Source organism: Setaria viridis, chromosome 4 (genome assembly GCF_005286985.2).
Source record: "Setaria viridis chromosome 4, Setaria_viridis_v4.0, whole genome shotgun sequence".
In the NCBI taxonomy this organism is placed as follows: Eukaryota; Viridiplantae; Streptophyta; class Magnoliopsida; order Poales; family Poaceae; genus Setaria; species Setaria viridis.
Genome location: NC_048266.2, coordinates 6,549,042 through 6,565,115, shown reverse-complemented (window position 1 = coordinate 6,565,115; position 16,074 = coordinate 6,549,042). Strand labels below are relative to the sequence as shown.

Sequence of the window (16,074 nt, the reverse complement as noted above, 5' to 3'; positions counted from 1 at the left end):
ATGAAAGAATCCTCTAAAATAGTTAATGCAACCCAACCTCAAGTTGAGAGACACCAAGTGGGTTTACCCAATCCAGCTCCTACATCAATAGTGCACTCAATTTCTGATGATGGGACATTGGAATGCCCCGATGCAACCATATTGGGGAATACCAAACCATCAACTAGGGTGCATGAGATTTCCACAAACTATGTTGATTCTGGAGAATCATTCGATCGTAAGACTACAATTGTCGGCATACTTTGCCTCATCAGTTGCCGACACCCTACAAAATGATCCAAATCCCAAATCCATGGTAGAGTGCAAGAATCGCTTGGGCTGGAACCGATGGAAGGAAGCAATTGAAGCAAAGTTAGCCTCCCTCAATAAAAGAGAGGTATTCTCATCAGTGATACCTACACCTCCAAAAACCTTCCCTATGGTTCCCTGATGGAATCTCTATACCGAATGGAAGTGCAAATCACAACATTTATTGTGTAAAGCTTAAAAGATCATTGTATGGTCTTAAACAGTCGGGAAGAATGTGGTACAACCGACTGAGTAAGTGCCTTCAATAGAAGGGATACTCCAACAATAATGATTGTCCATGCGTCTTCATCAAGATATCTCCTACAGGGTTTTGCACTAAATCTGTGTATGTAGATGACAAGATATAGATGAAGCCCGCGAACATCTTAAGATAGAATTCAAGATGAAGGATTTGGCAAAAACCAAATTATGCTTAGGTTTACAAATCGAGCACCTTCACTCGAGAATCTTAGTGCACTAGTCTGTCTATGTCCAGAAAGTATTGGAGAATTTCAATATGGATAAATCATAACCAATGAAGACTCCCATGGTTGTTCGATCTCTCAATATAAAAAAGGATATTTTTTTACCATGGGAGGAAGAAGAAGAGATACTGGGACCATAATATCAGTCTCATTGGAGCACTCATGTATCTTGCAAACAGAACCATGCCTGAAAGTGAATCTATTGGCAAGACACAGTTCTGCCCCAAAGATAAAAGGAAAACAAATCCAGGACTCCAATTTAGTTGGATACACTGATGCTGCCTATGTCTTATCCCCATAATGCCATATCATAGACAGGATTTGTATTCCTTCACGGGGAATTGCCATATCATGGAAATCGTCTAAACAAACGTTGGTGGCCACCTCCATAAATCATTATGAGATCACTGCACTATATGAGGCATCACGTGAATGCGTGTGGCTTCGCAGGATGATAAACCACATAGAGCAATCATGTGGTATTGGCCCCATTGAATCACCCACCATTATCTATAAAGATAATGATGCATGTGTTACACAGATGCAAACAGGCTACACCAAGAGCAACATCACCAAGCACATTGCTCCCAAGATATTTTATCCCTATCACCTTCAGCAAAGTGGGGAAATAAATATCTTGCAAACAAACTCTTGTGATATTCTTGCCGACATCTTTACTAACTCCCAACTAGCTTCAAAAGCTTCCTCATTTGAGAAATGTGTTAAGGGAATTGGTATGAGACGGTTTCGAGATTTACAAGCTTCTGGGGGAGTCTCCTTGAATGATGCGTCGTGTTAACAATATCACCTTGTACTCTTTTCTTTATGAGTTTTGCCATCAGGTTTTCTCATTCAAAGTTTTTTTATGAGATAACGGTTAGCACAAGAAATGTCATATCCCATATATTCCCACCGGATTTTATTCTAGGGACACACTAGGCATAAATTACTCCTTAAACCCTTCAGGTTTATGCTAGAGTAATCACAAAGATAAACTATTCCTATTTTTCCCATAGGGTTTTTCATAGGAGTAGACAAGCAGAGGCGGCAAAACTACCACCATGGAGGTCCATGACTCGCACGTCACGTATGTGCGCGGAGAGGACATCGTGGGTTGGAGCATGTCCGGCGGCTGAACTGGGATTTCTCCCACCTAATGTCCCTATAAGTATGTACCTAATGATCAATAAAGAATCACCAGTTCACTTTTCATTGTCTTCTTACATGTTATTAGCAGCTTTAGTTCTAGCTGCTAAGTAGAAGAAAGAAGAAGAAAGAGGGAGAAGTTTGCTGGCGTTCCCGAAGGGTAAGACGGCTGGGCGCTCAATTTCGCCCTTCATCTTACACGCCACGAACGAGCTCACCACCTGCGCCGCCTCATTTGCCAACAATTCCGACAACTCCTCCGAGCAAAGGTGCGCCGTCGCCGCCGCAACAGGAACCATGCTGCCGCTCGTGGCCCCATGACCCTCTCGCAGGAAGCCGGTGGGGAGGACGCCACAACTTCGACAACGTTCCGCGAGGCCGACCTCATCTTCCGTCAAGGACCACCGTCGCCGCCAGATGCCAGCGCAGCGTCGGGAGGATCCTGTTGCGCTCCCCTCGCCACTGCGTGTTCCATGGCTGGACGGCACGGCTGAGGGTTGAGCGCACCAACCCCGGTCGCACGCTCCCAGCCATGGTGACCGGCTACTACCTGCCACATGGATGGACCGGCTACATCCACGCCAAGGCTAGTCCATCCAACGTAGTACCGCACGCCTTCGCCGTGGGGACGCTGTCGCCGATGTACTCACTGACCTTCTTCCTGCTCACACCGCCGTTCACGCTGACGCCTGCCCCGCGCCGCACCACGCTGACGACACCTCCCCCCCCTGTTGGGTAATACAAGCTCGGTCATTGTTAGTTAGCTAGAATAAAGGAACTCAATTCTTTGAGCATCTGTACAGGCCGTTGATGCATGTGTTCATGCACCGGCTCTCCTTTCTTTCAGCAGAGTCGTAGGACTAGGTGGGGTGATGGCCAAGTCTCTGAAATGTGGGATGGCGCGTTTCATGCGGAGGCGAGGGGATCGCAGCGTCGTGGTGTGTTTGGGCCACAATCTACTTGTATTTCGGATCTTCATATTGAGCGAGGGAGTCTAGAAAATGTCAGTTCGTCCGGCACCAATACTGAGCTATGTTACTCATGTTCATGAGCGTTCATTAGCGTTCTTGAGTGTTTTGTGTGTGTTCTAGGTTCCAAGGGGTGCTGTTCATCTTCTCCGGCGACGGGTGCTGGGGATTTGAAGGCTACAAGTGGTACCAGAGCGGTTACGACCCGGGGAAGCCATGTCTTCGCTGCCCAACCTCGGCGGGAGGTCGAGGACGCGGGTGGGGCGCCGGCGGCAGTCACCGTCGCCATCACGGCGCCAGCCGCGCCCGCAGTACCGCGATGGCACGATCATCATCGAGCGCACAGTGGAGCGTCGCCTCAAGGACATCGGCAGCGCCAAGTGGCCGATGCTCACCAAGACGAACTACGGCGCGTGGGCGGCGATGATGCGCGTCATGCTCAAGTCGCGCAAGCTCTGGGACGCCGTCAACTTCTGCGATGCGGATGAAGACGAGCACGAGATGGCGCTGGAGGCCATCTGCAAGGCGGTCCCTGAGGAGATGGTGGAGGTCATGGCGAACAAGTCGAGCGCGCGGGCGGCTTGGGAGGACATCAAGACGGCGAACCTCGGCGTCGAGCGGGTGCGCAAGGCGAAGGCGCAAACACTCCGCAAGGAGTTCGACTCCGTGTCATTCAAGGACGGCGAGTCAGTCAGTGACTTCCAGGTGCAGATCACCAAGATCGCACAGCAGTTGCGCACCCTCGGCGACGACCTCGACGAAACGGCGGTGGTGCGCCGTTTCCTGCAGGCGGTGCCCAAGCAATTCCACCAGATCGCCATGTCGATCGAGACGCTCTTGGAGCTCGGGGACATTCCCCTCGAGGATCTGGTGGGGCGCCTCAAGGCTGCGGAGGAGAGGTATGAGCTCACCGGCGGCGGCTTCATGCGGCGCAACTGCTGAACTTCACCGAGGACGAGCTCGTGGCGCGGGTGTCCAAGCGCCTGCAGATCAACTCCGACAAGGGGGCGGGGAGCTCGAGCGGCTCGTCGGGAGGACAGCCACGCGGTCGCGGAGGCGGTCGCGGAGGCGGTCGCGGAGGCGGCCGTGACAAGACTGGCCGTGGTGGCCGGCAGAAGGGCGGGGATGGGGCTCCCAGGGAAAAGAAGGGCAACGGCGGAGCGCGCAGCAACAGCCGCGACATCGCGCGGGATGAATGCTGCTACTGCGGCGTTCGCGATCACTGGGCCAAGGAGTGTCTGAAGCGCCGGCGGGATTCAGCCCATCTGGCCCAGGCTGAAGAGGAAGAGGAGGCCCATACCCTTCTGTTGGCGACGGCCGTCGAGGAGGTCAATGCCACTCCGTCCCTATCGGCTCCGGCCGGTGCGACGGCGACACCATCGCCGATCCACCTCGACGAGAGCCACCTCTTCGTCCAGCTTGGCGAGAGGAGCGACGGAGCCACCACAAGATGGATCCTCGACTCGAGCGCCACCAATCACATGACTGGTGCTCGGTCAGCCTTCGCGGATCTCGACGGCAGCATTCGTGGCTCCGTGCGTTTCGGCGATGGCTCCACGGTGGCGATCGAGGGGCGCGGTACTGTCCTCTTCAAGGGGAAGACCGGCGAGCATCAGAAGCTGGCAGACGTCTACCACATTCCTAGGCTGACGGCGAACATCATCAGCCTGGGCCAACTGGAGGAGAAGCGGTTCAAGATCCTGCTGGAGGACGGGGCTCTGAAGATTTGGGATCCACAGCGGAGACTGGTGGTGATCGTGCGGCGCGCGGCAAACCGGCTCTACATCCTCAACACCAACGTCGACAAGCCGGTGTGCTTGGCGGCGCACGCAGAAGAGGCGTCGTGGCGGTGGCACGCCAGGTACGGCCACCTCGGCTTCCAGGGGCTCCAGAAGCTATCGAAGGGGGAGATGGTTCGCGGGCTACTGCGGATCGAGCACGTGGATCAAGTCTGCGACGGGTGTCTCGTTGGCAAGCAGCGGCGCGCACCGTTCCCGGCGGCAAGCAAATTCAGGGCGACGCGGCAGCTGGAGCTCATGCACGCCGACCTGTGTGGGCCGGTCACGGCACCGATGGCTGGCGGCAAGAAGCTGTTCCTACTCGTCGTCGACGACATGAGCAGGTACATGTGGCTTGTGCTCCTGGCCACGAAGGATGAAGCGGCGGCTGCTATCGTGCGTCTCCAGGCATGAGCGGAGGCGGAGGTCGGGCACAAGCTGGGGACGCTGCGCACCGACCAGGGCGGCGAGTTCACGGCGCGGGCGTTCGGGAAGTACTGCGCCGGCAAGGGCATTCAGCGCCACCTCACCACGCCGTACACGCCGCAACAGAATGGCGTGGTGGAGCGGCGGAATCAGACCATGCTGGGGATGGCACGGTGCATGCTCAAATCCATGAGTGTGCCCGGGCGGTTCTGGGGTGAGGCTGTGATGACGGCAGTCTTCATCCTCAACCGGGCACCTACTCAAGCTCTGAACGACAAGACGCCGCATGAAGCATGGTATGGCCGCAAGCCCGCTGTTCATTTCCTTCGCACATTCGGCTGTGTTGCGCTTGTGAAGGTGGCCGGAGGTGAAGCTCGACGATCGAAGCACGGCCATGGTGATGATCGGGTATGAGCCGGGCACGAAAGCCTACCGGCTCTACAACCCGGCGACGGACCACGTGCATGTCTCGCGGGACGTGGTGTTCGAGGAGGGGCGTGCTTGGAAGTGGGACGAGGATGGCGCGGCGAGCACGGACGGCGGCGACGACGACCCGTTCATCGTCGAGTATGAGTACGTCTACACGCCTGGCGGCGCGGCGGCACCTGGAGCAGCAGCAACACCGCGCGCGGCATCGAGGGCGCCGAGTGCGACATCGAGCAGGCCGAGTGCGGCCCAGAGCGCGGTGCCAAGTGCACACACAGAAGCTGCAGCACCGACGGAGCAGGCTATGGGCGAAACACCTGCTCCACTCACGCCAAGCGCTCCGGCCACACCACCTGGGGTGAAGTTCGTCTCACCACCAAGCCGCGGCATCGACCTCGACGCCGACCACGATGACGAGGCTCCACTGCGTTTCAGGAGACTGGATGACCTTCTCGCTAGCACCAATCTAGTGGAGCAGCAGGAGCTGATGGTGGCCGTGGGCGATGGGGAACCGGCCACGTTTGAGGAAGCACGGGGTGACCAGAGCTGGATCAAGGCCATGAGAGAGGAGATGGCCTCTATCGAGTAGAACAACACTTGGTCCCTGGTGAGTCTTCCTCGCGGTCATAGAGCTATTGGTTTGAAATGGGTGTTCAAGCTTAAGCGTGATGAAGAGGGGAACATTGCCAAGTACAAAGCGCGTCTCGTTGCAAAGGGTTATGTGCAGCAAGCAGGAGTTGATTTCGATGAAGTGTTTGCCCCAGTTGCCAGAATGGAGTCAGTGAGGATGTTACTGGCAGCAGCAGCTCAAGAAGGATGGTTTGTACATCACATGGATGTTAAATCAGCCTTCCTGAATGGTGAACTCAAGGAAGAAGTCTATGTTCAGCAGCCACCTGGATTTGTAGCTGCTGGACATCAAGAGAAGGTACTGAAGCTAAACAAAGCCCTGTATGGTTTGAGGCAGGCGCCAAGAGCTTGGAATGTGAAACTTGATAGCAGTTTGCAGGTCAAGGGATTTACAAGGTGCAAGTGAGCATGGAATGTACACCAGGGGTGCTGGAGAGGCTAGAGTAGTGGTTGGAGTCTATGTGGATGATCTTATTATTACTGGTGCCAATTCAGCAGTAGTAGAGAAATTCAAGGAGGAGATGAGGCAGACTTTCAGGATGAGTGACCTTGGCTTCTTGTCTTTTTATCTGGGGATTGAAGTCAAGCAGGGGAACAAGTGTATAACTCTGGGACAACCTGCATATGCAAAGAAGCTGCTTGAGAAGGCAGGAATGGTGAACTGCAATCCTTGTAGTACACCAATGGAGGTCAGATTGCAGTTGTCCAGCAAAAGCACTTCAGAGGAAGTGGATGCAACAATGTACCGCAGTTTGGTTGGGAGTTTGAGGTATCTGGTTCATACACGACCAGACATTTCTTTCGTTGTGGGGTATGTCAGTAGGTTCATGGAGAAGCCAAGATAGGAACACCTTGCAGCTGTCAAGCACCTACTGCGTTATATTGCAGGCACTATTGATTATGGGCTTGTTTATCCAAAGCTTACAAAAGGAGACAGCAGACTCATTGGTTACTCTGACAGTGATTTGGGGGGAGATGTGGATGAGAGGAAAAGTACTGCAGGGGTAATCTTCTTCTTGGGAGAGATGGTAATCTCATGGAGTTCTCAAAAACAGAAGACAGTGGCTCTATCCACATGTGAAGCCGAGTACATGGCAGGTGCAGCTGGGGCATGCCAAGCTGTGTGGCTCAGGAGGCTGCTGAGTGACATTGCAGGGGAGAATGTTCAGCAGCCAATTTTGAAGATGGATAATCAATCAGCAATTGCCTTGAGCAAAAATCCAGTGCTGCATGACAGGAGCAAGCACATAGACACCAAATTCCATTTCATCAGAGAGTGTGTGGAAGATGGGAGAATCAGCCTGGAACATGTGAGCACTCAGGAGCAGCTAGCTGACATTCTGACAAAGTCATTGGGGCGAGCACGGTTCTGTGAGCTTCGTGACAAAATCGGAGTTGTCAGGTTGAAGTGAAGACCGAGCATGTCTTAGGGGGAGATTGTTGGGTAATACAAGCTCGGTCATTGTTAGTTAGCTAGAATAAAGGAACTCAATTCTTTGAGCATCTGTACAGGCCGTTAATGCATGTGTTCATGCACCGGCTCTCCTTTCTTTCAGCAGAGTCGTAGGACTAGGTGAGGTGATGGCCAAGTCTCTGAAACGTGGGATGGCGCGTTTCATGCGGAGGCAAGGGGATCGCAGCGTCGTGGTGTGTTTGGGCCACAATCTACTTGTATTTCGGATCTTCATATTGAGCGAGGGAGTCTAGAAAACGTCGATTCGTCCGGCACCAATACTGAGCTGTGTTACTCATGTTCATGAGCGTTCATTAGCGTTCTTGAGTGTTTTGTGTGTGTTCTACGTTCCAAGGGGTGCTGTTCATCTTCTCCGGCGACGGGTGCCGGGGATTTGAAGGCTACCCCCCCCCCCCCCCCCCCCCCCCCCCCCCCCCAGCTTCAAGCTCCGAGGCATCATCGCCACGCGCCGACTGATCATCAGCACGATGCACTCCGGCGCCCCCTCCTCGAACCAACGCGCCCTTCCCTAGACGCGCACCATGGCTGCGGTGGCCAACCGCTATCCTAGGCTGCACTGCAACATCATCCCGACCGGCCACATCCACGTCCTAGCAGGAACCCCACCGGCGGTGAAGGCCGCCCTCCCTCACCCCCAGGTAGGGGAAGGCTTGAGCGTAGCAGCAGAACAAGGCTGGGGGTGCGGGGGAGCCGGATCTGGGCGGAGCGCTAGCGGAATGACGGCGTCGGCGACTGGAGCGGCGATGGCGGACAAAGCGGTGGCGACGCGTGCGAGGCAGGCGAGCGAGCGGAAAGGGTCTCGGAACCTCACGCTGGTCGAGCCGAGCCTTAAGCCTCACGAAGCCTTGGGTGGCCTTCCGGTCGACGAAACGTAGCGGCGGCCCAGCAGGTCCCACAGTCTCCCGCATTGCCCACCTGGCCTGGCTGGTTGGCCCATGCCGTGCCACCGGCCTGCTGGCTCGTGCCCGCCCGACCCCCTAGGCCAAAAGCGGCGATGGGCCGGAAACGAGATTGTTTCGGCCCACCGTCCAATTATCTTTATTTATTTTTCCAGCAGTTTATTTCCTAAGAAATTTACTTTCTAGTCCCTAGAATTTAGACAATATCATATCAACGACCAATGAAACTTGCTTATAAAGACTTTAAGATAAGAGATATCTCCCTAGTTACGCTTAATGCGCTCTAGATCATATAGAACGTCCACTTTGTCCCAATCAAAAGCCTTTGAGTCTTGGGAGAACTAGTGCTGCCAAGTTTCATTATCTCAATATCCTCGGAGATAAGCCTATCTCAAGCTTGTGCTCGACAAACATGTTGGGTTCAACTAGTTTTGTAGGACTGCATTGGTTAGCCATAAAAACAAATATTCGTATTTTGGGTTATACATGAAATGGTAAATTTTAGCAGCTATCCAGCTTAGATTGATTGCAACGAAACTAGAAAACATAAATACCATACACAAAAACCAATAGATGACATGAGCATTTCCAACATGATATAGAAATGTATCTATCCTATTCATGAACAGTCATATGACGAGCATGACATTTGACATGATTAAGTGGGATAACACTATAAACATATATCTACGGTGTTTTAGTAAAAAAATACCTAGTTCTCTAAGCATGTTGTTGAATTAACAGCTCATCCATAAGATCCTAGATTATCCAATGTCCTGCGCTTTAGGCCCCGTTTGGTAGGGCTTCTCAAAGTGCTTCTCCACCGGCTTTTGATGAAGCCCTACCAAAGGGTCAATTTCAAAACGGCTTCACCACCAAAGCCGAGGAGAAGCCGCAAAATAGCTTACACTAGAGAGGAGAAGCCGGGCTTATCCTCTCTCTCCAAGCATTAAGTGATCATAAAATTACATATATTGCCATTGAGAAGCCGTTTTACCAAACGTTTTGCAAAACGGCTTCAGCTTCACTAAAAAAGCCACTCCACCGAAGAAGCCGAAGCCGAAGCCGTTTTATAAGAAGCCGAAGCTCTACCAAACGGGGCCTTAGTTCGGTAAATTTAAATCCTGATTACCATACCGATTACTACCTAATACCACCCCGGAGATCGATCTAGTCAACCAGTAAGAACAGTTCTAGATCAAGATAAATACTGCAACATAAACGCTAGACGGAAGTGATAATGATGTTACCAATTGCACTAAAGCATTCTATGTCTACGCTGCCACACACGTTCTCCTAGCCCCATTTGAAATCATCTAGCATCGAACTCCCCATTCCCCAAACAGCCAAAATTGCTCACTGAAACAGTATAAAGCAACAGAAACAATCTTACCATCCACAACAGACGAAGAAGACGTCACGCGTGCAATAGCGCAGATCACAGGGGCCACCAATACCGCCGCACGAACACCGGAGCACGATCACGTACCGGAACGCACACGCACGGCACGGCTAGAGCGGAGTTGCGCGCCAGCGCACGTCACCGACGACAACCAGGACGGCAACACAAGCTCCGCTCACCATCACCACGAGGCAGCAGCTAGCTCACGCGCGCGACGACTGCGCGAGTACGGCTGACGACAGGGACCAGAGAGTGACGGCGCGCACGAGGTGCGCCAACGGCGTCGAGATCCCTCCACATTGACAGAACCGAAGACGACGCGCAGCTGCCGTCGTGGCACTGGCGGATGGGATCGCCGGCCGGGACCCGGGATCGAGCGGATCGGTGGTGGAGAGGTAGAAGGTGGGGATTTTGCGAAAGATTTGAGAGTAGCAGGTGCCTTGCGCTCCATTTTTAACGAGTTGGATCCGGGACGAGCGGGCGCCGCCATCCATCCGCACCTGCCGCATCCGCACGACCGCGTCGTCCCCGGCTAGGGCGGAGAGCAGACGAGCGCCGCCTCTGCACGTCCCAATCCCTCCGGATACATGTTGGAAAAAAGCAAATTCTACTCAACACGCAATCCAATTGGCTTTGTCAATGGAGGTCCCAACATCGGACCAGTGATTGCACTGAAGAACCCCTAGACCCTAGCTAACGACGACGGCTGCAAATCGAGCCAGTTGACTAGAGCTGAGACTTGGACCGTGCTATCTGTGGGCCATGCGCATGATATTTTGGCACGGCTCAAAGCACGGTATGGCACGATCCCAATAGATCACTTTCTCATTCCACACTTGTACAATAGCCCAATTTTAGTATATATAAAGGCTGTCAACCAAGAGCTAGTTTGGTGGCTAAGCAAAGAGGTAAAATAGGAATAAAAACTAATAGAGCTACTAGACTTAATTATCAATCTCCCTCTAAGTCTAGCAGCTTTTACATGGAAATGAAAGCATAATTGGTGATAAGTTGCACGTAGGCACGAACCACCCACGAATACTAGTGCTCACAGGCACTAAGTGCATATAGGCACTACTAATATATTATTCTATCACCATAAGGACTTAACTCTGGGAACTTGACTCTTCCTGAGTGTTGATGTGGTTGCCTTGATGCTCCCTTCCTCCAAGCAGCCGCTTCATGGAAGATAGGGTTCTTCGCCATAGCTTGAGCGGACTTGCTATCCGGCATCCATCTGCATCGCGGCGTGCCAGGCCGCGTGTCCCTCAGCCTCAGCGAAAGAGCGAGACTCACCGTCGCCGCACATCAGGTAAAGCACGGCACCGGTCCCATCCTGTCTCGACACCTATCCCGGCACCAGCTGGTCGCCGAGAATGTCCACCATGGTGCGGTACCGCAATGGCTCTCCATCGTGGTGCGCATCGACACGGTCCTCGTCGTGAGAGAGCGGAGTGATGAAACTCACCAAGTGGGGCTCAACGTGAGCCGGTGTTGATAAAATAGTGCTCAGAGGAGTACTCACCGGAGTCGGTGGAGGACTCGCCGGCGCCAGTGAAGAGCTCGCCGTAGTCGGTGGAAACCCAGGGACTGGGGTAGGCACGCTCGGCGAAGAAGAGTCACCCACTCCCCCAGCTCCCTCGAAGTGGACGTAGTCGTTGCACGTCGAAGTCGAGCCGCCGTCCACCATCTTGCCTCGCACCATCTCCTTAGTGCCGAGCTGTGCCACCTCCGCGTAGAGGACATAGGGGTTGTTCTCCCCCTATCCACCTTGGCGAGGAGAGCACTCCGCTGTCGATCTCCACGCGCGACCCATTCTCATCCAGCTGGCCGAGGCTAATGATCGAGTTCCTCAGCGCAGGAATGAAATAGACACCGGTGAGGAGCCAGTGCTCGCCAGTCTTGGCGACGAGGACGACAGAGCTGACACCCTTGATCTCCACGGCCGAAGAGTCGCCCAACTTGACGGAGCCGCGCACGTCGACGTTCAAGTCGGAGAAGAACTCCCGACACCCGATCATGTGGTGTGTGGCACCACTATCCAGGAACCAGTCGTCGATCTTGTCATCGTTGGTACCGTCGCCGAGGGAGACGTGTGTGTGCGGCTCATCGAGGTGGATGAGAGCCGTCGCGGCCAGTGCCGCTGGAAGAAGCTCGATGGTCCCGTGAGTTAGGAACAGAGTCGACTCCTCCTCCTCCTCCTCCTCCTCCTCCACAACCTACGCAACATGGGCCTGGCCGCACCTTGGCTAGCGGCACTCCCTGGCCTAGTTGCCAGTCCTGCCACAGTTGTAGCAGGTGTCATCTCGTGCGGCCTCGCGCTCGCCGATGGCACCGCCCTAGGCACCTCCTCGTGCGCCGCCCTCGGTGCCTCCGTTCCTCGTGCCCCACCCTCGGCGTCTCCTTGCGCCTTGGGCGCCTTGCGCGACTTGCCGTGCTTGCGGCCACCTGTCAAGGAAGAAGACTCCCCTCCTTCCACTCCTTCTGGCGGGTGAGCCACCTCTCCTCGATGAGGTGGAGCTGACCACCGAAGATGATCTTCCCACCAGCCATGGCTCCATCCGAGTCGTGTGACTTTACTGGACATCAGTGGATTGATTGGGCAGCATGCAGCCTGCAGCCTTGTAGGCGGTAGGCCTAACATGTTTTGCAACTATTTGTTTGGTCCATAAGCTTGTTAGACTGACCAAATAACAACAGAAGTGACCTACCTAAAAATATACACATGCATACATGCTATATACTTAGTTTCTTCGAAAAAATGTTGGGTATTCCCCGGAATACCTGGGAATCATGATAGCTCCGCCCATGCCTAGGACCTCGGCATGACGGGCGGCACGACACGTATCTTAGATCGTGCTTGGACCAGTACGGCATAGAAATGGCCCATTAGCACACCTCTAAGTTATATCATCCTAACATCATTCGTTCTATGTCATATAGCCTAACATAATTACAACCATGGAAGGAAACCACAAAATCGGAATCGTGATAACGGTCATTCGTAACGTAATAATGTTGTGTTCTGGTATTGTCACAGATAGTCATAACATTCACCTATAATATTTATATAATATAGTTTGTTTCCTCTATTAATTGTAGAAATTATTAACCACGTATGAGAGCAAAAGTATGTGCAAACAAATGAACATAAAAAAAAGACAAACACGTACATTGCTAGGTCGTGCTTGGGCTGGCACAGCACGAAGATGTGCCAGCATGCCACGGACCGTACTTAGCCCGTTTTCTTCCACTGACTTATTTTTAGCACCCGTCACATCGAATGTTTAGATACTAATTAGGAGTATTAAACGTAGACTATTTACAAAACCCATTACATAAGACAAATCTAAACGGCGAGACGAATCTATTAAGCCTAATTAGTCCATGATTTGACAATGTGTTGCTACAGTAAATATTTGCTAATGATGGATTAATTAGGCTTAATAGATTCGTCTCGCCGTTTAGATTCCACTTATGTAATTGGTTTTGTAAATAGTCTACGTTTACTACTCCTAATTAGTATCTAAACATTCGATGTGACACGTGCTAAAAATAAGACACGGGAAGAAAACGTCCTAGTAAGAGGCTTGTCATGCCACGGACCGTACTTAGATATAGTAAAAGATAAGAGGCTTCATGCCACGCCGGCACGAGGCACGAGGCACGAGAGGACCGGGCCTGGCACCGCCCAGCTCTACAGTTGGCATTTGGTTCCATTTTTGGGCCTCCGACTCGGACAACTCGCACTGTAATGTTTCAGGAATCAGGACTGCAGTACCACGATACAAACATAACAGTCTCATATCTCAATTCACACAGGTGACGAGTGTAATCCCTGGCGCCACCGCTGACGTCCGGCCTGGGAACCATCGATGCCGACCGCCCGGCCGGCCTGCGGCCATGCCGACTGGGATAACCGCTAACGACGTAAACAAAGCTCCAAATCGACTCAAATGTCTCACACAGGCACGGCACCTACTAGAAGGAACACACGGGAGCCAAGAACACTAACCTCACTGCCCCCCTATCCTATCCGGTCGAGCACCACGACGATCGCCCGGGAATCGGGATGGGTAGCCAAGGACAAGCAGCAACCAGCGGCCCCGGAGACGCGGACGACGACATCGGCCGGAGAACCCACGCGGCGGCGCACTTCGTGTTCGTCCCGCTGATGGCGCAGGGCCACCTGATCCCGGCCGTCGACACCGCGCTGCTGCTCGCCACCCACGGCGCCGTCTGCACCATCGCCGGGACCCGAGCCACGGCCGCGCGGGTGCGCCCGACCGTCGACTCCGCCCGGCAGTCGGGGCTCACGGTCTGGCTCGTCGAGTTCCCGCTCGACTACGCCGAGGCCGGCCTGCCGGAAGGCGTTGACAACGTGGACAACGTCCCGGTGGAGCACATGCGGAGCTACTTAGACGCCGTGGCGCTCCTCCGCTCGCCGATCGAGAGCTACCTCCGCGCCCACGCGCCGTACCCGACGTGCGTCGTGTCGGACTTCTGCCACCCGTGGACCACGGTGCTCGCGTCCAACCTCGGGGTCCCGCGGCTCAGCTTCTTCAGCATGTGCGCCTTCTGCCTCCTGTGCCAGCACAACGTCGAGCGGTTCAACGCGTACGAGGGCGTCGCCGACGACAACGAGCCGGTCGTCGTTCCGGGCCTGGAGAAAACGTTCCTGGTGACGAGAGCACAGGCCCCGGGCTGCTTCTTCCGGGGGTCGCCGGCGTGGGAGGAGTTCGCGGACTACACCGAGCGCGCGCAGGCCGAGGCCGACGGCGTCATCATGAACACCTTCGAGGAGATGGAGCCGGAGTACGTTGCCGGCTACGCGGCGGCCAAGAAGATGAAAATCTGGACCGTCGGGCCGGTGTCACTCTACCACCAGCTCGGCGACGGCGCGACGCTGGCGGCGAGAGGGAACGCCACCGCCATCGACGCCGACGAGTGCCTCCGGTGGCTCGACGGCAAGGAGCCCGACTCCGTCGTCTACGTCAGCTTCGGGAGCATCGCGAGGGCGGACGCGAAGCAGGCCATGGAGCTCGGGCTCGGGCTGGAGGCGTCGGGGCACCCGTTCGTCTGGGTGCTCAGGAACGCCCACGAGTACGACGAGGCGGTGCGCAGCTTCCTGGACGAGCTCGAGGCGCGCGTCGCGGGGCGCGGCCTGCTGATCCGGGGGTGGGCGCCGCAGGTGCTGATCCTGTCACACGTCGCCGTGGGCGGCTTCGTGACGCACTGCGGGTGGAACTCGACGCTGGAGGCCGTCGCCGCCGGGCTGCCGGTGGTGACGTGGCCGCACTTCTCGGACCAGTTCCTGAACCAGAAGATGGCCGTGGAGGTGCTGGACATCGGCGTCAGCGTCGGGGTCACGGAGCCGCTGATGTACCGGAAGGAGGTGAAGGAGATCGGGGTGGGGCGGGGCGTGGTGGAGGAGGCCGTGAGGAGCGTGATGGGCGGCGGGGTGGAGGCAGAGGAGAGGAGGCGGCGGGCCCGCGCGCTCGCGGCGAAGGCGCGGGCGGCCGTGCAGGAGGGCGGGTCGTCGCACGGGAACCTGCTGGATTTGGCCAGTCGCTTCAGGGCGGCTTCGTGATGAATGCAGCGTGGTGTAGCGGCCGGCAGATGCACGTCGTTTATGAGATGTTATTGAGCGGGTGCAAAATCATGCGAGGGACATTTCTGTTTAGCGTAGCTGTCCGAGACTTCGTTCATTCATATGACAATGCTTTTCTTTCTTCCCAAACAGACGCAGACATGGACCCTCTCGTCACTACGAAGTACTAGACAGATGCCCGCACCTTATCCGAGAGTGGTGGCCATGTATTGAGATTGACAAAATTATGATTAATTTGTGACTGTTTTTTTCTTAAACGGGCATGAGTATATTTTGGTCGGTATGATTCACTTTTGAAACTACCCGGCTCTGTTGCAAGTTTTTTTTAAAAAACAAACTTTTAACCAATACTCTATTGTTAACGCCGATTTTTTACCAGAGTCAACCGCTGTGGAAAAGATTCTGATAGCTGATGAAGGAGAGAGAAAGAGAGAGAAAGGTTCTGATAGCTAATGAAGGAGAGAGAAAAAGATCATTGATGACTTCGCATTGACCAAGACTAGCCGCGGGAGACCAAGGTTCCAGAAGTCAATAGAAGACC

At 54.3% G+C, this 16,074-nt stretch overlaps 1 protein-coding gene across 1 annotated transcript; it reads left to right on the top strand.

The window, feature by feature from the left end:
• The first annotated feature begins 13,780 nt into the window (after positions 1–13,780).
• LOC117851695 (UDP-glycosyltransferase 73C3) lies at positions 13,781–15,823 on the top strand. Its single transcript, XM_034733565.2, has one exon. The coding sequence runs from the start codon at positions 13,995–13,997 to the stop codon at positions 15,510–15,512; it is 1,518 nt and encodes a 505-aa protein (XP_034589456.1). The 5' UTR covers positions 13,781–13,994; the 3' UTR covers positions 15,513–15,823.
• The last annotated feature ends 251 nt before the right edge of the window (positions 15,824–16,074 follow it).